This window comes from Tachypleus tridentatus, chromosome 7 (assembly GCF_004210375.1).
Source record: "Tachypleus tridentatus isolate NWPU-2018 chromosome 7, ASM421037v1, whole genome shotgun sequence".
Taxonomy (NCBI): domain Eukaryota; kingdom Metazoa; phylum Arthropoda; class Merostomata; order Xiphosura; family Limulidae; genus Tachypleus; species Tachypleus tridentatus.
The window spans coordinates 38,300,670-38,324,370 of NC_134831.1; the positions used below are offsets into that span (position 1 = coordinate 38,300,670).

Here is a 23,701-nt window from a genome sequence, read left to right on the forward strand (position 1 = left end):
ATTACATTATACAAGCATGAAAATCAAGATACAAACAAGACATACACAAAACATTAGGTGGGCATACTGTACTGTTTCTTGGTAGTATTAAACACAAATACACAAACACATACATCAAGACTGAAAACTGACCAAGTAATAAACATAGCTACAAGTAACACCAATAGACAACTAAATATACTGTTCTTATACTCTTCTAAATGCATTGTTTCATCCATTGATTGCCCTCAGTGTTACCAATATTTTTGGTTGTGAACCCAATAACATTTCATAAAGTTAAAACAACTTAGATGTTCCAATTTTGTACAATAAGCTAACAATGTAAAATTATATCAATAACAAAACTAGATATGTTAACCATTCTAACTAATGAAAGTAAACTGAAACAGCAACCACAATAGTAATGTTTACTATGATACTGAACTCATTACAAGTCCCTAAACAAATTTAGGCAAGTTTTGAAAAACATTACAAAACTGTTGCACACAAAATTATACATCAGAATGTTAATAAAGTATTTTTTTTTGTCTGTGAATTAATAAATCCTTTAACAAGTCAGCTTCAATGCAAAGTGATTTTCATGTTAAAATTGGAAGTATATTTTTTTCTCACCATCTCACAGTTTTCATTTATAAAACCTCCAGGAATCTACCAAATTCATATCAAAAGTTTTCTGGAAAAAAATGTAGCTTTACCTAGTATTTTCCCTACCTTAACACTAACAGTAATGAAATGAACAATACCATTTTTCTTCTTTGGATGCATAACTCTGCAAGGTTCAGTTTTCTGATCTTTACAGTTTCATTTTGTCAAATCTGTTTTATCACATGCACATTGTACCAAGACTAATAAATCACAGAGTAAGTCCATTTGCTATCTGTAACAAACACTAGGAGTAAAGCACGTGATCCACTTTATCTTCAGCACCACTAGAAAGCACAGCTTGGTTAAATCTAAATTACACTGTGTCACATAAATTTTGTTCCTGGACAGTGTGTGTGTTACTTCTTAATTGCTAGTGTTGTAGAAGTATAGAAAATGGCCATTATTCCCTTCAAACTTTGCTTTTGTGGCCTGGATAATGAAATTTAGAAATTAACCCATTTTATGTAAAAACGGGCACATTTACACATTTTCATTTACATAAGGTCTGAATAAAACACATGAATCAAGATTTACATGTATTTATACTAACGTTATACAAAAATGAACAAAAATGTTTAGAAGTGAGTAGTTTTGAGATTTGCAACTGTAATGTAAATTACTTTCACGTATCAGTCCCCAAATAGTCTCCCCATCATGTTTTCGTTATACACTCTTTGGTAGCGGCGTTTAAAGTCCAGTATATCCTGGTGGAAGTGCTCGCCTTGTTCCTCTGAGTTTGCTCTCATGTTCTCCTTGAATTTATCAAGATGAGCACCAAGGATATGGACTTTCAGGGACATCCTGCAGCCTATTTTGCTGTAGTTCTTCACCAGAGCCTCAACCAGTTCCACATAATTTTCGGGCATGTGATTCCCAAGAAGCCCCAAACCACTGTGACAAAGCTGCCCCAAGCTTTTTTTCCTTCCTACTGAGCTTCTTGGAGAATTCTGTGCACTCCAGGATCTTCTTTATTTATGGTCCAACAAAGACAACAGCTTTGATCTTTGCCTCAGACAACGTAGGGAAGAAGTCTCGAAGGTTGCAGACTCCTTATCAAGAGCTGTAACAAATTGTTTCAAAAGACACAATTTTATGTGCAATGGTGAGAACAACACCTTCTGGAGGTCCACTAGTGGCTCACACTTGACATTGTGCCTCCCCCCAGAGAACTCGGTCTGTTGTGGCCAGTACTTCCTGTTGTAGTGCACTGCAGTGTCCCTGCTGTCCAAAATGCAGAGATAACAGGAAAACTTGGTAAAGCCTTCTTGGATAGGTCTGTGTTCACTTAGGCAGCTAGAACTAAACTGAAGCAGTGAGTGGTGAGCCCCTGTGTGTGTGTGTGTGTGTGTGTGTGTGTGTGTGTATACACACACACACACACACTACTATGTAAAGTTCTAGAAAACTGTAAAATGTTCTAAAACATTCTAGAAAATTCTCTATCACCTACACAGCACTGAATCAACCTGTAATGTTCTGGAAAACAGTTAAATTTGAAAATTTCAATACCCAGGTCACAAAAGCAAAGTTTAAAGCAAAAAATAGGTTTTTCCATTTACTTTAGGCACAAGCCAGGTCACAAAAGCAAAGTTTGAAGCAAAAAAAAATAGGTCTTTTCCATTTACTTTAGGCACAAGCCAGGTCACAAAAGCAAAGTTTGAAGCAAAAAAAATAGGTCTTTTCCATTTACTTTAGGCACAAGCCAGGTCACAAAAGCAAAGTTTGAAGCAAAAAATTTGGTCTTTTCCATTTACTTTAGGCACAAGCCAGGTCACAAAAGCAAAGTTTGAAGCAAAAAATTTGGTCTTTTCCATTTACTTTAGGCATAAACAATTGGGAAAACACTTTCTGCCCAGGAACAAGAAAAAGTAAAAATTTTGTTACATAGGGATACTTACCACTGAGATAGTTGTTCAAATGGAATATCATTTAGCCTTCAAACACAAACTTTAAAACAAAAATTGGAAAATTGCTAAGAATTGGACAATCAGAGATAAATAATCTTAGGTCAACTTTCTACACACGTTTTGCCAAAAATAAATAACCCTAATAATCATTTTCTAGAGGTAGAATTGGTTATAAAGATGTCTATCAAGTATGGTTTAAGTAACTCCTTGAAATCTATGAAAAGATGGAAGGAGCTTTTTTGGGGGTGTTAACAAATTTATTGGTAGCTCAAGAAACCAAAAAGTTAGGACATTAAGTTTTATGGTTTTGTTCATCAGATACATGATACATAGAAGTGAATGTTAAGATTTCTTAAAGTATCAGTTCATCCTGTAAGTAATGTCTGAAAATTTAATATAGAAAATGCATTGTCATTTCTGTCTTTGTAGAAGACTTTAATGACTAAAATATGTAGTAGGACGTGCATAAAAATGTTCAGATAAATAAAAGAAAGTAACCCAACTCCACTTTTTCAAATCATTAATCAAATAAACCCTTATGAAGATGTATGTGTCTAAGGAGCCCATTACGCATATAATGCTTCACGAGTTTACAAAAAACAACAGTGCAGCAGAAACGACACGTAACATTCGAGGTGTTTATGAAGCAGAGTCTCTTAATGAAAGAAAATGTAAAGGTGGTTTCAGAATTTCAGATCAGGTGATTACAGTTTAAGTGATGCTCCACGTTCAGGTCATCCTGTCGAGTTTAATGATGACTTGCTGCTGGTTGCACTTGAAGATTGTGCTGTAAACAGTTGAAGAACTAACACAAAAGCTTAATTCAATAGTTCACAGTCATCTGCAACAGCCTGGAAAGGTGTCAAAAATTGGAAAATTGGTCTCCCACAAGTTGCGAGAAGCCAACCTTAGAGCAAGAGTGGACATTTGCACTTCCCTGCACTCTCATGAACGTAACATCTTTTTTGGACAGGTTAGTGACTGAAGATGACAAATGGATATTTTATAAAAATGTTAAGTGCTGCAAACAATGGCTCAGTGCAGGAAAACTGGCTAAAGCACAGCCAAAAATAGACCTCCACCCAAGAAAAGTCTTGTTAAGCATTTGGTAGGATACTGTTAGTGTGATCCACTTTGAGTTGCTGCCACTCAATGTAACGATTACATCAGACTTCTATTGTGAACAGTTAGAGCACTTGAATGTTGCACTGAAAGAAAAGAGGCCTGCTTTGATCAATCATAAAGGTGTTGTGTTGCACCAGGATAATGCACAGCCCAATACAGCAAAGAATACATCTGCATAGACTGAAGAACTAGACTGGGAAAAACTTCCACATTCTCCTTATTCTCCAGACCTTGCCCCATCTGATTATCTTCTATTCCGAAGCTAGCAGAACAATTGTGATGGAAAAGAGCTTGGAAGACATGAAGATGTCAAAACTACCCTCTCTACATTCTTTTCCTCCAAACCCCAAGAATCTGATAGATGTGGCATTCAGAAGTTTGAGAATCATTGGCAGGAAATAATTAATAATAATGGAACAGACATTATTGATTAAATAACATTAAAAATGTTTGAAATCCTTTCTCTTTTTCTGAACCTAAAATCTGACATTACTTAAGGGATGACCTGATATTTTCTTTTGATATTAAGAAACTAAATCTAAGATAACATAGAAGTTTGAATTGTAAACTATGCTTCAATGCCAAGTGTATCAATAAACTCATTCTGACTCTGTCACACATAGGGTGAATGAAAGTTAAATTGAAGAAAGTAAATCTTATTCACAGAAAACAAGCATCACACACACAATCTAAATCACCCATAAAGAATTGGTTTAGTTAGCTATGCTGTCCACCAGCAGCCTCACTTGGGATAATTACATGAGGAAAACCCAAACAAAAAAAAATCACTTAAAAAGGTAGAAAAACCAAATTTTGTGTCAGTGTAAGTATACACTATTTTACACAAAGTACAAATTTCCAGAAAGGAGCTCAAGCACCTATGTTGAAGAACAATATACTATACCTGCATAGTTCTATAATAAGGGTCCAGCATAACTTCTGCCAGGGCTACAATTTGTGGAGTTCTGTCCCATCCATCGGAACAGTGAACAAGCACAGGCCGCTTCTCAATGTCCACAGCATTGACAACAATCATGGCAGATCGTAAAAGGCCCCCTACATAATGCAGCCACCGAGTGCTCTCCAGAACAGACAACCAGCTAAAAGTTTAAAAATAATAGCTATATTTGTCTTCCTTTATTTAAAATAAAGAATACAGTGAATACTAAGTATTACTTTTGCTGAAAACAAACACTTCCAAATTCACTATTATAGTTTGATGTATACTTTCTCTTAAGAAATAAGTTTTTTTTTTAACACAGACTTTAATAGAAGATCAATATTACGGCATTATGTACATTATCCCTTAGCAAATTTTTTACACTTAAGTTTACGAAAATGCTCCAGTTAGATACATGGATTTATTCATATTTGTTTATAACCATAAGTGCACTACAAAATAAGCTACAAGTATATAAGCATAACACTTTAGATTAACCACTTGTTTAACAACTCACTGGACATGAGTTCTTCTATGCAATGCTGAAGAAACATAAAAAAACATTTAAAGTTCAAGTGTCTTATCAGGAACACTGGCTTAAGCTATTTTTATGTAATCATTTAAGAAATTCAAATACCACAACACTGGTTGAATTTAATGTGATATGGATGATGATACTTGAAGAATTTTTCTTTCGTCTACTCAGTCATAGCTAAAAATTATCAGATTAAACAAAATACCTTCCGACAGCAACTTGTAGAAGTTTCAACATAGGTATGATTAGGTTTATTAATTTTTCTACTTTCATCATTCAGAAAATTCATAAGTGTAAGAGAGAATCAGCAAAAAAATTAATAGGTCCGGTAACAAGAATCCACAAATGTGAGAAGTGAGCACTGTGAAATAAACCTGTCCTCTCACCAGTTAGCTACGGTTATGTGAAAAAATGCAAAACAAACCTGTCCTCTCACCAGTTAGTTACGGTTATGTGAAAAAAATGCGAAACAAACCTGTCCTCTCACCAGTTAGTTACGGTTATGTGAAAAAAATGCGAAACAAACCTGTCCTCTCACCAGTTAGTTACGGTTATGTGAAAAAAATGCGAAACAAACCTGTCCTCTCACCAGTTAGTTACGGTTATGTGAAAAAAAATGCGAAACAAACCTGTCCTCTCACCAGTTAGCTACGGTTATGTGAAAAAAATGCGAAACAAACCTGTTTTCACCAGGTAGCTACGGTTATGTGAAAAAAATGCGAAACAAACCTGTTTTCACCATGTAGCTACGGTTATGTGAAAAAAATGCGAAACAAACCTGTTTTCACCATGTAGCTACGGTTATGTGAAAAAATGCGAAACAAACCTGTTTTCACCATGCTAGGTTATGTGAAAAAAAATCTTGTCGGTTATGTGAAAAAAATGAAAAAAAATGCTAAACAAACCTGCTAATGTGAAAAAATGCGAAACAAACCTGTCCTCTCACCTGTTTTCACCAGTTAGCTATGGTTTTGTGAAACAAATGTGAAACAAACCTGTTCTCACCAGGAAGATACAGTTATGTGAAAAAAAAATGCGAACGCACCTGTTTTCACCAGTTAGCTATGGTTATGTGAAAAAAAATGTGAAACAAACCTCTTTTCACCAGGTAGCTATGGTTATGTGAACAAATGTGAAGCAAACCTGTTCTCACCAGGTAGCTACAGTTATGTGAAAAAAATGTGAAACAAACCTGTTTTCACCAGTTAGCTATGGTTATGTGAAAAAAAATTTGAAACAAACCTGTTTTCACCAGTTAGCTATGGTTATGTGAAAAAAAATTTGAAACAAACCTGTTTTCACCAGGTAGCTATGGTTATGTTAACAAATGTGAAACAAACCTGTTTTCACCAGGTAGCTATGGTTATGTGAACAAATGTGAAACAAACCTGTTTTCACCAGGTAGCTATGGTTATGTGAACAAATGTGAAACAAACCTGTTCTCACCAGGTAGCTACAGTTATGCGAGACAAGTTTCTTCTCAGCATTGTTGAATAGTTTTATACAGACTTTTCCTGTCTAGTTTTAGAAAAAATGTTTTAAGAGTCCACATCAAGTTCTAATAAAACTAGACAGGATAGCAGTTCACTAAAACTTTAAAACACAAGTGATATCATGGGGTGCAAACAATGTGATGAATAGAATAACTAGTGAAGCATGTGAACAGAATTAAAAAAAAGAAAATTCCAAACTATATTTCAAGTGTCAGTTTCTGAACACATAAGCATTTGTCTGCAAATCATTATTCTAACAAATATTATTATTATTATTAAAAACTGAACTGGAGTAGATGAATATGTCTGATCAGTCAAAACCTTCAAACAAGATAAACTTACTTCACTTGGTCTGGAGGTGAAGCACATAACACACGCAAGCTGTGAAAACTTTTACGAATACTGTGGATGTTAGCTAAACTCATGAACTGTATCTCACAGTTGGAGTAGTATTCTGGACACTCACATCCTCCACCTTTAGCTCTGTTTGCCACAGCAGCTGCATATGACCGAGCATCAACAATCAGAAGTTTACGGTTTGAAGTTCCTTGAGAAGCATGCCCTGAAAAATGAAATAAAAATTTACAACCTCAATACTAAATACATAAGGAAATATTCAGTGTACTCAATGAACAGATCTATTAAAATATGTTATACTGAAAGATCCAAACTTAATTTTTTTTTTTTAATACTGTCATAAAGCAACTGTTGACACACCCTTTTCCCATGGGTATCCTTTATTGCTCTTGACACAAAGTTTTATTGTCTTACATTCAAAAGTTTTCAAACTACTTTTTGTTTGGGTTGTACCAATTATATAGCATAAAATCTTAGCTACTTATCCATATTTTAATGGTATACAAGTTTTTAATTTTATAAGCCAATATTTAAAATATTTTGAATTTCCTCTCAAAACATTTTCTAAATATATCTTCTCTATTTTATCCCCCACCCAAAAACAGTGAAATTAAATGTAAATTATTCACTATAAAATCATCCTTGCTCAAACAAACTCCGAGTTTTATAGCCTTCAATTCTGTTTGGTTAACGAGCTATCAAACAGAAAATCAGACACCTCCTGGCACACCTACCTGTCATATTTTTTATCAGGATTTGTTGATAAGCTTTCTTTTACTTTTAATTATAACCAATAGAGGGCCAAGGTTTTCATCTTTCAAATGATGTATTGTACAACATTTTGTTCTGAACAAGTAACTGTCAATTACACTCACACTACAAGCTTTGTTCCTGTGAGAAAACTAATAACTAACTTGGATAACTTTTTAAAGGTTCTTGTCAAATAGAAAGACAGATAAAATTTGAGAGTTGGTTGGGGGGAATTTGTGTACTTTTTGTGTATGCTATTAGACAATGTTCTTTAATGCATTATTTAATTAAATATAAGTTCTTTACTCCATAACTAGCAGAATAAACCAGTAGGGTTAAGTTTCATCAACAACTGACAGCAAGAAAAAAAAGATTGGGTAAGTACTTCATGTTTTACATGTTTATTCTTGAGTTATTATTGTAAAAGTAATTAAAATGTAAAAATTGGGATATTTTTATGTAAGACAGGATAAAATAAGTTATGTGAAAAAATGTTACTGGTATAGAAACAGAGTAGAGAAAATAAATAAGATAGTTTTACTGAAAACAAACATTAGTAACATATTTAGGAAGGTTTAGGGCAGTGATTCTCAACCTGTGTGCCGCGGTGCTTTGAAACACATTCAACTTTCTTGGGATTTTATAAGCAAGTCAAACACGTCAGTTAATAAAAACTACTATAGAGACACTCTGAAACCTTCCAAAGCATTAAATGGTTTTCATTTAACTCGAGCACTGAGAAGTTCATACTTAAATTTCATTCTTGACTGCAACTGTTCAACTGTTAGTTTAATTGTGGCGCAACAAGCGCTTCGTACGTCATAAATGATGCATCAAACAATCAAACTGCTTTCTGGAACACGTTCTCATTCTGCAGTAAGCTACAGCTACTACGCTGTAGGTAGGAATTTTATATCAACTGCAGAACTTCGTGCTTATCGTGTATGAATTAGCTTTATATTTATCCATGGAAAAATATTTAAGTAAGTCTGGTGCTGCAAAGGAGAATGTGTTGAATCAAACAAAAGTACAAAAACGAATACATTAAATATAGTTTTATCTCTTTGGAATTGGAACATTCTCAATTACCATTCTGCCTACTCTGCAATGCAGCTTTACTGAACGAGGCGCTTGTACCTAGCAAACTGAAGAGACACTTGGAAACAAAACATTCACCTGTGAAGGATAAACCAAAAGAATACTTCGAGAATTTCAGGACTCAACAATATGAACAATCAAGGAAGCTTGTAAACTACATGAAGCTGCCCGAAAAAAGGATTGCTTTCAAGTTATAAGGTTGCTCAATTGTTGGTAAAATGCAAGAAAGTGCATACAGATGCTGAATCAGTCAATGTGCCAGCATTAGCAATTATTGTTGCAACTATGCTTGGAATGGATGCAACCAAAAAGGTTAAAGCAAGCTCCACTGTCCAATGACAATTTTGTGCAGAATTGTAGACTTGTCGTCAGATTTGAAGGATAAAGTTTGCAAACACTTCGAAGCGCCTGAAGATGAATTGTCTCTGCTATGGTCTCTTCAAGTTGATAAATCCACTGACGTTAGTGGAAAAGCTCAAGTTCTGGCTTTTGTTCGATTCATAAAAGATGGAAAAATTGTAAACAAATACTTATTTGTTACAGCAAAAAGCCACGAAATTTAAGTTGGTGAATGAAAACATTTTGCTCTTCAAATTACACTAGAATAACTGTGTCAACGTTTGCACTGTTTCGCTGTCCTTCAATGCAAGGAAAAATTGGTGCACCTCACTCTGGTGCACCAATAAATTCCAAACATTAGGATTGTTCACTGCATGATTCACAGAGGCACTTACCTCCAAATCTTTGCCGAAAGATTTGCAGTCTATTATGAATCAAGTTATTCAAGTGGTGAATTTCATCAAGTCTCAGCTACTTCAATCTTGACTTTTCTCTCTTCTCTGTGAGGCGATGGATTCAGACTACAAAAAGCTACTGTATCACACTGAAGTTTGATGGCTTTCAAAAGGAAAGGTGTTTAAGCGTCTTATCCAACTAAAAACTGAAGTAATTTCTTTCTTGGAGGTTAAGGAAGCAGGATTTGAATTTTCTTTTCATGATGAGATCTGGTGGCTAAATGTTCAATTTCTCTCAAACTTGTTTGACAAATTAAATTCACTGAACTTAAGTCTCCAAGGACCATCTGAAAACATTATAACTGCAATGTACAAACTGAAGGCCTTCAATGAAAAGGTGATGCTCTGAAAGAATAAGATCTTGAAAGGAGTCCTTGACTGTTTTTCTTCTGTTAAAGAATGTCCGTCAAAGAAGAAAATTGGCCCTCAAATTTTGAGCACATTAAGCGACCTACAGTCCGCACTAAAACATTAACTCCCGTCACTTGCTGTCGACGAATATAACTGGGTGACCTATCCATTCGGAATCAACAAGACAACAAATCTTACAACTGAGGAGGAAGAACAGCTCATTGATTTATGAAACAACAAATTTTATCAGTCACTGTATCCCAAAAAGAGCTTCGATGAGTTTTGGATCTCCATTAAAAATTCATATCATGCAATCAGTTCAAAAGCAGTTGAAGTTCTGCTTACATTTGCATCTTCGTGTTTTTGCAAAAATGGATTTTCAGCATTGACTGAAATTAAAGCCAGAAAGAGAAAGAGGCTTCTTACAGTTGATGATGAAATGCAAGCTTGTTTGTCTATGTTAGAGCCTTGCTTCAATTTGATTTGCTCTTGGAAGCAGGCACAAGCATCACATTAAAAATATATGTAAAAATAAGAAGTTTTGATTTTTTCTGCTACACCACAAAATTGTTAAAAAGCCTTAGAATGACACTCGTGGCCAAAGCAAGCAATAGTATTGTCAATGTGCAGATGACATTAATATCGATTGCTTTAGCCGTGAATTTCGTTCTAAGGGTTTTTAAATTAACTCTTTTGTGTTACGTGTATCTAAATGTGATGCACAATGACATTATTATCTCTTGCTTTAGCAGTGATCTTTGTTCTAAGGCTTTTAACTCTTGCCATATATCGTGTACCTAAAAAAAGTACCTCCAGGTGTGGCGCGAAAATTTTCAGACTGTTGTTGCGTGCCACAAGTCGGAAAAGGTTGAGAATCACTGGTTTAGGGATTACAAAAGGAAATTTGATGTTGAGATGAAAAAATGTATTTTTAATCTTTACATGAAAATAACTTTGCAGAAACACTATTCAAAACAAATACAGTGGATTCCATTTAATTGGGGTACATTGAGACTAGAATACTTTAGCCCAATTAAGCAGTTGTTCCAATTATACGAAATTGCACATAAATTTAAAAAGGTACACATATGTATAGTACATAAGATAAAAGTTTTCTCCATTTATTTTCTCATGAAAACATGTATTGTAATCTGTAAATCTTCTGCTTACTATATAAGAACTGGAACAAATGGTGCAAACAGACAAAAATATTTATCAAAAAAACAAATTTAATTTCTGCACGTACATGCACTTGCCTTACTGTAGTTCTTAATACTTATTGACGTTGGAGAAATTTATAAGTGTACCCTGCCGTGCACTCTTAACTGACTGCACTTGAACAAAATCAGCACAGGTACCTTCCACAAATAGACTATCTTCATTGCCTTCTTGTATAAAATATTATCATAACCTATGCACAAATTTTCTGGTGAGTCACTCAAACTCCTCAACATCTGGATCCTTGTCTTCTCACTTTTGTTTTTCAAACTTTCCTTCTCTTTTTCTGTTAAGATCTATTCATTTTGCAGTTCATCTTGTTGCTGTATTACCTGTGATAATTAGAGTGCCAAAATCTACAATATCTCAACCAGCTTGCAGTGACTTGTGTTAAATGGTTGTCTTTTAATTTGATCCAGAACAGAAACTTTCTCAGCAAGCATCAAATCTTTCCATGGTATCTTTGTAGGGGTCTGAAATTTTAAACAAATGACACAGAAATGATTATATGCTACACAAACGATCACAACCAATCCATTCAGCAGCCGCTACCAGACTAGAAGCAAAATATGGTAGCAATGGTGACAATACATCAATGAGTCAGTCAGTAATGACTCAGTAACGACCCACAGGTTACACTTTACAGTACAGCACACCATTATATTGGCATAATTAAATGGCTTGGTGTCCCAAATAAGTGAAGCAAGTTTAGGTTATATTCTTGAGTGGTTTCTGTTTTTCAAAATTTGTCTCAATAAATGGCTGCCACAATTAACTGCTGGCCCAATTAACAGGAATCTACAACACACAATATATTCATGACAAATCCTCATTTTAGTTCATTAAAAATACTTCACTTAAAATGATTTTTTGTATGTCAAAGACTTGTAGTATTAACTGAAAGACTCAGATTTTGTGAATATGTACACATTATATTCAATATTAGAAGCATTAAATCTGTAAAGACTTGAAACACATACAATGAGGTCAAATGGTCAGTCAAACTGACAAAGTCCATGTTGAAAGAGTTAAAATGCTACAAAGTAACTAATGATACATGCAGCTAGATTTAAGAATTACACCAAGTAAACAACATTATGTAATGTTACACTTAAGAATCACAGAGTAACCAATGGTATTTACCATTATATTTGAGAATCACAGAGTAACAACTGGTATGTACCATTATTTTCGAGAATGACATTCAGTAACTATTGGTACGTAAACAATATTCTAAAACTTGCTTTACAGTTGTATCACAGTGATAAAATATGTAAAATCATAACACTAGGAATGGTCATCTTATCTCTCTCAAACAGATTGATCCTGCAGTTATTCTGATATTGAAAAACTTTCCATCCTCCCATCTTGCCTATAGTCGTTGCATCAGTTGATTTATTCTCAACACCAGTATTACAATTATTTTCATAGAATGATTTAGTAACATATTTTTAAAACTACTTTCAATATAAAATTATTCTTCAATTCAATGCATATCTCAGAACCAGTTAGATATTTACAAGACTTGTTATTCACATAAAACTGTAACTGCAGTCACAGATTTCAGTACTGGTATTTCAGAGGTATTTGGATCTACAATTATGGGATTCCTAAAAACCAGTTCACATACATGGTATTACTACCAGAAAAATCAAAATGTGTGCATGGAGGACAGATACCAAGAACAATCAACATTAACCGATATTTCTCCCTACAAATGCTCAATCTGTAATAATAATTGCACAGTTAAGAAAATAATAAATGAAACACGATGCACATTTTCATTGTATCCAACACTAACTTAGAGTACAATTTTATTAAAAGTATAAAATGAGTGTTTTACTTCTGGTGATGTGAAAAGCAAAATGTCTTAAAACAATTTGATATTTTCTTCAAGGCAATGTACATTAAGAATTAGAAAGATTCAGACCACTATTACATATACTTAGTGGGTTGCATTAGAAATTTCAAATCTCTGGTTGTTATCTGAGGATACATCCAAGTGACTTTACCTAACTAAAACCTCAGAGTTTTCTGCAGGTACACACAACATTAATTTTTGAGAAATGCTATACTTTACAGTACTGAATACAAACAGAAACAGCATTCAAACATGCTATATTCCCATAACTTGAATGTAGAAATTGTCCAGAACTTTTAAGTAACTGCAAATAGATATTCTAACTAACCAGAATGCAAGAATATGGAATAACTTCAAGTCACTTATTCAAATGGGAAATAAGTGTGTAATAACTTTAGAATTTATTTAACAAACAGTTTGGTGTCATATGAAAATATTAAAAGCCATCATGGAACAGACTGTATGGCAACTACAATTCCACATTCTGTTGTTTCACAGATACTGTGATATCACTGAAAATTGATCATTCACAGAATATAAAGTTGCAGAACAAAATAAAACTACAATCTGTACATTATTTTAGTCCATAACTTGCTCAACACGTGGTTACATATTTCCCCACTCACAAAACACAGAGAGTTGTGGAAGTAAAACAAAAAAATATAAATTTTTACCATTGATTAGCTGAGGTAACAATGAGATCTCTTCACAGTCTCCTTCTCCAGTAGACTTGGAAGTATCACAAGGATTCGGATCAGCTGTGTCATGTGCAGATCCAGGATCACATATGCAGGCATCAATAATAGCCTGAAGAAGCTTTTCATCTTGGTTGCTCCGCCAGCCCAGCCAGCCGACTTCTGGCTGGCTGCTTCGGGCAATCACAGCTCCATTAACTCGGTGTCTGTGAAATGAGATTTACTATACAAGTCTGTATAAGACACCATTCAAGGACCTATATCATGCAGAGATAACCTAAGTTACTCAGACACATCACATCAACTCCTCTGTTTCACTTTTCTAGTGTAACACACACACATTAGAGAGGTCATATTAACAAAAAGAAAAGTATTCTTATACAAGTTACCTCCAAATAACTGTGGGAATGCGTCGAGAGTAGCGAAAGCTTGCTACAGCTTCTAGGTCTTTATCAGATATGGTTGCTGGTACAAGCATGTAACGAGGATAACTTGGACAAAGTCTGCAAGATACAACAAAGAAACACTACAGTTGAAAGTTGTTTTAGGATGGAGATGAAATATTAAATCTGAAACCTCAATAATTACTTCAAAATATTTACAAAATGGAAGAGGGAGCTGTTTATTGGAATAAGCACTAATATATCCTAAGTCATTTAGGTTTTTAAACATACTATGATGACAATTGTGGAATTATGAAAAAGGTAAGAACATACTAGTTTTTACGAGAAAAAGAACCTCAGATGTCAAAATATCACATTTAGTAGTACTGTGTTATGGTCTATCAGCTAAGGCATTCTACACCACAGGTCTTGTTGTTTTGCACATTTATATTGTAACCCAGCCAGCATGACAGAAAACAGTGTTTGGTTTGTTTTGAATTTTGTGCAAAGCTATACGAGGGCTATCTGCACTAGCTGTCCCTAATTTAGCAGTGTAAGGCTAGACGAAAGGCAGCTAGTCATCACCACCCACCGCCAACTCTTGGGCTACTCGTTTACCAACTAATAGTGGGATTGACCGTCACATTATAATGCCCCTACGGCTGAAAGGGCGAGCATGTTTGGCGCGACAGGGATGCGAACCCGCGACCCTCAGATTACGAGTCAAACACCTTAACTACCTGGCCATGCCGGGCACAGAAACTGTGTTACAGCAAATTTCTCTTCTTGCTGAAAGACCATAAGTAGATCTAAATCATCATTCCCAAGTAGACATAATATTACCAACATTCTTACTAAGTCCAAATCGTCAAGAAATATATATTATAATGTCATTAGTTATCAAAGATGTTCATACTTTAAACAGTTCATAGTTAACATATATTAGTCAGCAACTAACTAAACACAATATAATCCATGTATTAGTTCAATGATTCTAAACTGTTGGGCATGAGAGCAGTAGTTATGGGCCAGGAATACTGTAGCTACCTAAAGTGATGAGCCATTACTACTGTGTCAAATAACTGAGTCTTGAGGTGCAACAGGTAAAAAGATACTGCACAAGTTGAATGAGGAAATGCTTAATATTGAGGATTTTTCATTAAAATGACACAAAAATGTAGAATCAAGTGATTAATTTATTATTTTTACACGTAAATTCTAAAGTGTATACATTCAATTTCTGTGTTTGTGTGAAACTAAATTCAAGCTGAAAAGCTCAGATTAAAATGTTATCTATACCTTTTGGTTCCAAATTTATTTAACTAGGACATTGAATCAGGACACAGAAACAAATGGCCAATATAAGCAGTGTTCTAACTACTGCCTTGTTTGTAGTATCCTGTCTGCTCAAAAAAACTCTGAATTGAGCAAAGCACTTTACTGGCAAGGAATATGATGAACACAGACAGTGTGGTTGAAAAATTATTATTAGTCACTAATGTTTCTTGAAACCCCCAGAGAAAATATTAAGAATGCAGGTGTAACAGGTTTCATGTCAAGTATAATTAATGAGAAGCTAAAAGGGCTAGATTAAGGAACATTAATGTTTATTCAATAATTTATGATCTTATGTATTCATATAAAATTTAGCACAAACCTACCTCACAAGCAGAAAATGGTCATAGAGCCCCACATAATTTAACATGAATTATTTTTATGAAATGTCTGTATTTAAATGTTTATTTGCCTGTTGATTAAAATACTCCCTACTAGTTACTGGATCACCTACTTATAATCTTTATTAATATCCGATATTTTCCACACAGTATCTTGGTCGAAGCCCATCCTCTTGGCTTCTTGAAATACCGTACACTGGTCTCGAGGAGTGCGGGTGAAATAAGCATCTGAAACACAAATTTAAGTATAAATACCAATGTTGAGCTTAAAGTAAAAACGACCTATATTTTCCACCGAGAGTCTAAACTGATCATTACCTATTAGATAAATAAAACCACAAGTTCCTCTCAGCAGAAATTTAAATCTGAAAACACATACAACTTTCTACCTGCTTGTACATCCATTGTTTACCCACTGGAATGCCATTTGTATTTTTCAGTGTTGTATCATTAGCAATGCATTACATACAACATGACTGGCTGTACTTTTGCTTACTGTAATTAGCACTGCATAGTGGACTAAGTGCTAACCATTCAGAGCAAAAAATCTGCAATTTAATATTGTAATTTACAATATGACTTATAGCTTATTTGTTAATATTTTTAAGGGCAAGGAACTGTTGACATTGCAATTTAAGTCACAATAAACAATAACTGTTTGTGTTGCTGATTTTTCTTGTGCACTCAGAACCATCAGTCATTGCTTTTGGCTTATAAAAAAAAAAAAAAACTTTTAAAAGTACTTTAGCCTATCATGATTGTCTTAAATACCTGGTACACAGAAAGCTAAGCCTAAATTTTCTGATTAGTCGCTACAATTTTATTTATCTACCTAGAAATGGTGAAAGTGCAAGAGCAGACTACCTTAGTATTTTATTATTATTACTTCTACTATTTGAAACTATAAAAAATGGTTAAATTCTAAAACACCTTGATTAGTATTATATTTGTCACACTAGAACATATATGTGTGGATGATATAAAAAGATTTTAATAATTGCTGTTGCAAATTTGAAGTTATGACATGCCAAAAACATAAAAGACATGTACAAGTCTTGGTTTTCCAAAGTATTTTAAACAAGTTAATCAGTACGTATTTAAAACATTCCCTTTGATTCATTGAGATGCTACAATAAGTACTTTAGTTTCAAATGTTTCTCAAGAGTTGAAATAATTTTTACACCTAATTTCAGAAATAAATTATTAACAAATTAATGTAGGATACATGTGACATTTCTCACCTTGATGCAGCAGCTGGAATATACTGTCTTGCCTTTCATCTCGACACCACAAGAAGAAAGCAAACCCAAACAGGTCTGCAACCTTCTTCGGAGGGGATATAGTATTCAAAAGTCGGCGACACCACTTCTGACAGTCTTCATTAGTTCCAAAAGTACACCTTTGAAGATGATTTAAATATTAACAGATATTTAAAATAAGACATACGAGTTGTGCTTACACTGAAAGTGGAAGTTATAACAATTTAAATATTAAAAGATAACAAAGATGAACTCTAAAAAAACAACAACAAAGAAAACAATCTTTTGTAACCACACTGAAAATCCTAACAAATAGTTTGAAAAAATCCTAACAAATACAACAACCCTCAGCACTACTAACAATGACAATGATTTATATCAAAAGTACCTAAAAATCTATTGATAATTTTTGATAAATTATTTACAGAATGAAACGTAACGAGATTTAAGCTTTTTTTTTTTTAATTTACAGATATATGTAAGGAACTTCAATTTCCATAATTAATAAAAAGCTGCAACCTAAACTGTAATGATAAAAGCAAACTAGCATTTAATACATGGAACAATTAAATACAACATTTTGAGCTATTACACTACGAAGTAATAGGTACTCAAAGATAATCAATATTTTATTCATAAAATATATAACAGATGTACATATATTCAACTGATATCTGTGATACTGTAACACATTTCTACTAGCTGTAATAACTTTTCAAATACAGATTTCAATGCAACACCATTCTGTTTCCATGTGCAAGTTTACTTAGGTGTATGATTCACAGTAATTATTGATCATTAAGAGAGAAGTACCCAAGGCAACAACATATCAACCAACACAGGTGCTTCATGAAGCAGCATAAAACACATCACATGCTCAAAATCTAGAAAGTTATCCTTTACTGCTTTCTGTATTTTACAGATATTACTTTCAGTCCAGTGATTTTTTTTACTTGAAACCATCTCTTTCAATATTTACAATGACAGCTGCCTTAAAAGATTAAAAAGACAAATACTAACCTCAAAGAACGAGCATCTTTACAGAAAACAATGAGGAAGAATATATCTCGAATTTCAACCTGTTCAATCAGTCCAATGGGAATGTTGAAAATAGATTCTTTGGTGTGCACAAAAATTCTGTAGTTCGATAAAGCAATGGTTCCTTCGGTCGTATAGCCCAAATACTCTATGCCTTCCCCAGTGAGAGTTGGAAAGGGCACTGTGACAGCAGGATCGTCAGTCTGAATCAGTTTTTTGGGATAAGCCTCACTCCCTTTCACGTTGTCATAGCTGAAGAGGTCAATATCTTCGCTCTCCATAGCACAGGTCTGTTTTTTATAATTACAGATAGTTTTAGCTCGTCCTATTCTTAAATACCTAAAGTATTAATTTAAAATTGTTAATTTTTTATGATTACATTTTTTTAGTTTTAGTGTGTTAATACAGTACTTTCTTTCAATAATGCTGTCAAAAACATTGATATTTTTATAATCACAAATATTTATAAGTATTTACTTTTAAAGTGCACTCTGAAAATAAATCAAGATAATTAAAAATTCTGAGTTTCATTTGTTTATATTGTCTATCATATCCAAATAAATAACTTTCCAGCTAGGATTATGAGTTAGGAATAATATATACAAAGCTCATGCATGTATAACTCCTTTCAGATAGACTAATTTCTAAGTTGTTCTTCGAGTGAATAGTTTACTCTGATTGGAAATTAACATTATTTAGTAGCAATCAAACAATGTAAACTCTCTCAAAAGGCAATCAGAAGACTTGAAGGTTTAAGATGAATAATGCTTTATTTTTGGTATCATTGTTAAGTAAGATTTCCTGATACTGTATTATTCTATGAATTTATGCATTGAAGGTCTTAGTTTAGGCCTAGAACCAAAATAGATCAATACATGTCCACCTAAAACCATTTTCATTCAAATCTAAATTTACCTTCCTCTAAGGTAGCTTCCTCATCCCAATATTTCACTCACATGGCAGCATCAGACCACTATAAAAAAGTCCTAAAACACACACCCACACAAACATTAATCCTAAAACAGAAAATAACATTAGGTGTTTGTTCCCAAAAATGTAACAAACAGGGGAAAAAAAAAAGATCATCTAGTCCTTTAAGGCTGTCATAGCAAAACAACCTTTGAGAGCGTAAACTTTTTAACCTATCCTTTAATTTCCAGAAAATCAACAACTTTTCTCAAAGACTAAGCCTTGGTGCCAACAAAAATTCTTTCCTTGAGTCAGCAGCCCTGATAAAAATTGAAACTGACTAAACTTGACTATAGATCAAAGGCCTCATTCAACCCATTAGAAAATTCCATAAACTTCAAAAAAATCACTTTTTTTGTCAGGATAAAAGTTAAAACTATCGAACCTATCCCTCTTAGACACCCTTTTTCTTTGTAAAGTTATCCTAGTAACTCTACTTGTATCTTTCCCCAAAATATCAATAACTGTTTTTAGATAAGGAGACTAAAACTTGCAAAGTATTCCACATACTCCCCTACCTAGTGGTTTGAAGAAATAGATACATGGGTCCAGTGTGATTGGATGGCATCAATAACATACTTTTGCTTTATCCCATACAAGTCATCACTACTTATGTTTCAGGAGAATAACTCCTTTTCTGCTACCCATAAATGTATCATTTCCCTAAACATTTTAATAAACTATGCCTGGATGGTACATAAAAAAGTTCATTTTCCACCTTGTCTGTACAGTTACTAATTAATAAAGTCTATTTCCTTGACAACCCAGAACTCTGATTAACAAAAATCACATCATATGGGTATGTTCACACATTCTTTGTAGCTTGGGACACAAGAGTATTTTTACATATTACACACAAGAATCATGTCATGGGTACATTCACATTCTCAATAACCTGGGACTCGGAGTATTTTATGCATAAAAATTACATCAATCATATATATGAAAAAATGTTTTCAGCATTCTTTTGCTATTACAGACTTCAGATTAAAAGCAGTTACGAAACATTTACATTTCTAGGTATAGTATGTACTATGAATTTCCAGTTGGCTTGATTCACATAAACAGTAGCTAAGCTCATGGATCTGCTAAGACATCTCATTCACACAACTACTGATGAAATAAGAGAGCACCCAGGGTTATTTGCAAAGTACCTGGTTTTCATACCTACACAATTTGTAATCAAAGGAAACATTAATTTAGTCAGATTATCAAACAGCTCATTTGTAAGGTGGTTGATAACTGACCACAAGCCACTGCTTGTTGTAACTTTGAAGGCAAATGATAATCAACAATTACCCTGGATCTTTTGACTAAAGGGTATTATAAAATGATTATACACTTGTTTTAAAGTCGTGAAAATGGGTAATTTACCAGTTTAAAAGAGTACATCACAACATCAAAGAAAATTTCATTTTTTTCACACCCCATCATAAAGTCATGCACATCAACACCTGTACATGGACACACACTGAACAGATCAATAACTTCGAGCACCATTAAGATCTGAAGGCAAGGTATAACTGTTACAGTAGTGTCACCAATTTTGTCACTTTAGTAAGCACTTACTCTCAGATATCAAAGCTTTACCTCCATAACTTCACATCCAAAGGTATCTTACTCCCAGTTGTAAAATCAAATGGAGAACCCTGTATTACATATAACTACAGATATTTATGTATAAACTTTTTTCTATCTTACAAGAATACAAAAAATGTCATTTGTTGATGTTTAATGTTTTACACAACATTATGATAAACATTAAGGTGATTTCTTCATTACAAATAATCATAAACCAAGGCATCACTCATGGAGATTAATGCTTTCATATTAGTAGAAGTCACAATCTCAGATGGGAGATCTGATGACCCCAGTAAACATGCCCCTGCAAGACCTTTATGTTCTTTCTCACCTGTACATGAAAACTACGGTACCAAGACTTCAAATGAAATTTTACTTCCTCATGACTCCAAATAAGTTGTTTTATCAGTTATTCAATTTAGAAATATAAAATTAACCTACCATCTGTAATAGATTTCATCTGCTTTGTACAGATAGTGTTGTTATGCAAACCATTATTTGTTGCCAGTTTAAATTTTAATGGTTAGCCCTCAAAATGTTTAAATTTAATAACTAGATATATATTACACAACTTTAAGATAACTGTAGGTCATCTCAGTTTAAAATACCTGCACACATGAATGCATTACTAATTAAAAATTACATGCCTGTCTTCTAGTCGATGGCAATTGACAATAAAAAACCACAGACACACATAGGTTGCTTTATTTCTGATTCAAGTGGCCTATTCATAGTTTTAGTCTGCCTGTGTCTGGTCCCTCCAATACTCAACTGTCTAGCTAGATTTATAACATATGCAAGAAATCCCTCTATAAAAAACAAAGATCTTCAAATGATATTGAATCATGTGAAGAGTACAACTGCTGTGTCCAACCATGACATAAATGTCCAAACAAAAGGTCAACATGGTAAACCAATTTTTGCATAAAAGTAAACATACACAATGATATTTTATGAAGTTTTCAGAAGATTTGCTACAAACAGTTTAAAAACTAGCATCCACCTAAATAAGACCAAACTTTAAAGAGGTAATACGAAGTTTGTGTGCTTATTTTGCATGCAATGTCAACACTCCAGAAGTTAACAGGAACAACTGACAATCTGTTTCAAGTTTATCATGAGACAGACTTACTAGTTGGATTGGTTGGCTGGTTAAGTGTTTTATGGCAGAAAGCTGCTGGACTATCTGTGCCAAACGTCCAGTAAAAAGTTAAAAGTAAATTTAGCAAAATTCATAAAAGGAAATTCGGTAAAACAAAACAACATTTAAAAAAAACAACACATAAATGGCATAAAACCAATGTTTACATCTAGTCTACGACATTAAGAGAAAAACTACAGCAATTCAAGTTGTAAAGGACTTTCTGTAGCACAACTGTAATTATCATAACTCACCAGGAAGACTAACAGGTAAGTACAAAAACCACTGTCAATCACCTGAAGTTAGCTTTTCCAGTCCTGGTTCTGAGTTATTTGACATTATGGCCATTTTGAAAAAGGAAAGTAATAAAAAGGTTTTAAATGACGTGTAGCAAAATTATTACAATAACTTGCCAGAATGACTAATGGGTAGTTCAAACAGCAGCGTTAGTTACCTGAAGTTGGCCTTTCCAGTCCTGGTTTCAAGTTATTTAATGCTACGGCCAGTTTCTAATTTCAAATCGAACTAGATGAACTGTGATTTTTAAAAGAGAACCACATTAAAAAGGTATAATATATAAATTAAAAACTTAAATAGCATTAAAAAGATTAATGGCCTTTAAAAAACTAAAAACATTGCCAAGATGGACAGTGACACCATCACCAATAACACTAACATTATGGACAAATCATGTTTAAAATGGAGCCGTTGTTGAGAGTCGTAATGACGACAAGAAAGTAAAGTGTGGCTTATTGTAAACTGAATGTTGTTACACAGAGAACACACTGATGAAAGAAAACGATGAGTTAATAAACTGCAATGCATAGTCTAGTTAGAATAACTTCCTCTTTCTGATCCTTACGGAAGCAAGACAGCCAAAGTCCAATATAGGGTTTTATTTGGAAAAGCTTGTTTTCTCGTTCCTCACTCCAAGTCGACTGCCAGCTGGCACGGAGCCAAGCCTTGAATGCAGGACCATAGATCATGTATGGAACAGGCACAGCAATGATAGTGCCAGAGCAGATAGAATTGATTGCAGTGTTAGTGAGCTCATTCCCGCAAATACCAACACGGCCCGGTATCCAGAAAAACTGGATAGAAGTAGATGTTAAAGAGAAATGGACAAGTTGGTTTTGAATATCGGCAAAAAACAGGGTGTAAACCAACACAAAGCGATTCCAGGGCCAGCAGCGAATAAAGCAAACTAAGAGAATGTTCAGTGCTCTTGTACATTTGACCCCTAGCTGCTTGATGTGTGGTATAAAAATCAGCTTACTGTCAAAGATAAGCCCCAAAAACTTTGTCTCAGGGACCAGGGGCAGCACAACTTCACTGATATAGAGTTCAGAATCAGGGTGAATACCCCATTGGCAGCAAAAGTGCATGCAAATAGTTTTAGAGAGAGAGAAGTTAAAGTCGTTTGCTGTGGTCCACTTCATTAAACAATTGAATGCAGTCTGTAGCTGCTGCTCAATATACCTCATGCTCAACAACTGACGAGATGTGAAAGTTGTTGACATACTTTTTATGTTCTTTGAAGTCACCTTCACACGTTTTCAAACACTGCAAATCAAATAAACACAACATAACCATAGAAAACACTCAAATACTAAATAAATAAACAAACATAAACAAATGCAAAATTAAAGAAGCCTTACTTATACAACAACTTAAACCCAAAATAAACCAATATAAAGGAAAGCCTTTATACCTATATTAAATATAATAAAATTATTATATATTCAAACATCTCACACCGCCCTCTACATTCCCGACACTCAGTTACACAACCCCTTCCAAACATGTGGTCAGCTTCCGGTCAGTTACCTCTTTCTTTCTTTGTGAACCTGACAATGACCGAAGAAGGTCGAAACGTTGTTCGCTC

General features: G+C 34.0%; 1 protein-coding gene across 5 annotated transcripts in view; it reads right to left on the reverse strand.

Annotated features, from left to right (window-relative positions):
- The window catches only part of LOC143255469 (phosphatidylinositol-3,5-bisphosphate 3-phosphatase MTMR3), a 57,327-nt gene that overhangs the window by 26,786 nt on the left and 6,840 nt on the right, over positions 1-23,701 (reverse strand). For 4 of the 5 annotated variants that reach the window (XM_076511180.1, XM_076511178.1, XM_076511182.1 and 1 more), the window contains exons 2-8: positions 18,108-18,415; positions 17,070-17,227; positions 15,942-16,056; positions 14,159-14,272; positions 13,749-13,975; positions 6,988-7,207; positions 4,582-4,777 (exon numbers count right to left, since the gene is read on the reverse strand). In XM_076511180.1, the coding sequence (XP_076367295.1) occupies positions 4,582-4,777; positions 6,988-7,207; positions 13,749-13,975; positions 14,159-14,272; positions 15,942-16,056; positions 17,070-17,227; positions 18,108-18,406 (1,329 nt within the window). In that variant the 5' untranslated portion in view covers positions 18,407-18,415. Of the gene's footprint in view, positions 1-4,581; positions 4,778-6,987; positions 7,208-13,748; positions 13,976-14,158; positions 14,273-15,941; positions 16,057-17,069; positions 17,228-18,107; positions 18,465-23,701 lie in introns of all 5 variants that reach the window. The other variant, XM_076511179.1, reaches the window with a different exon arrangement.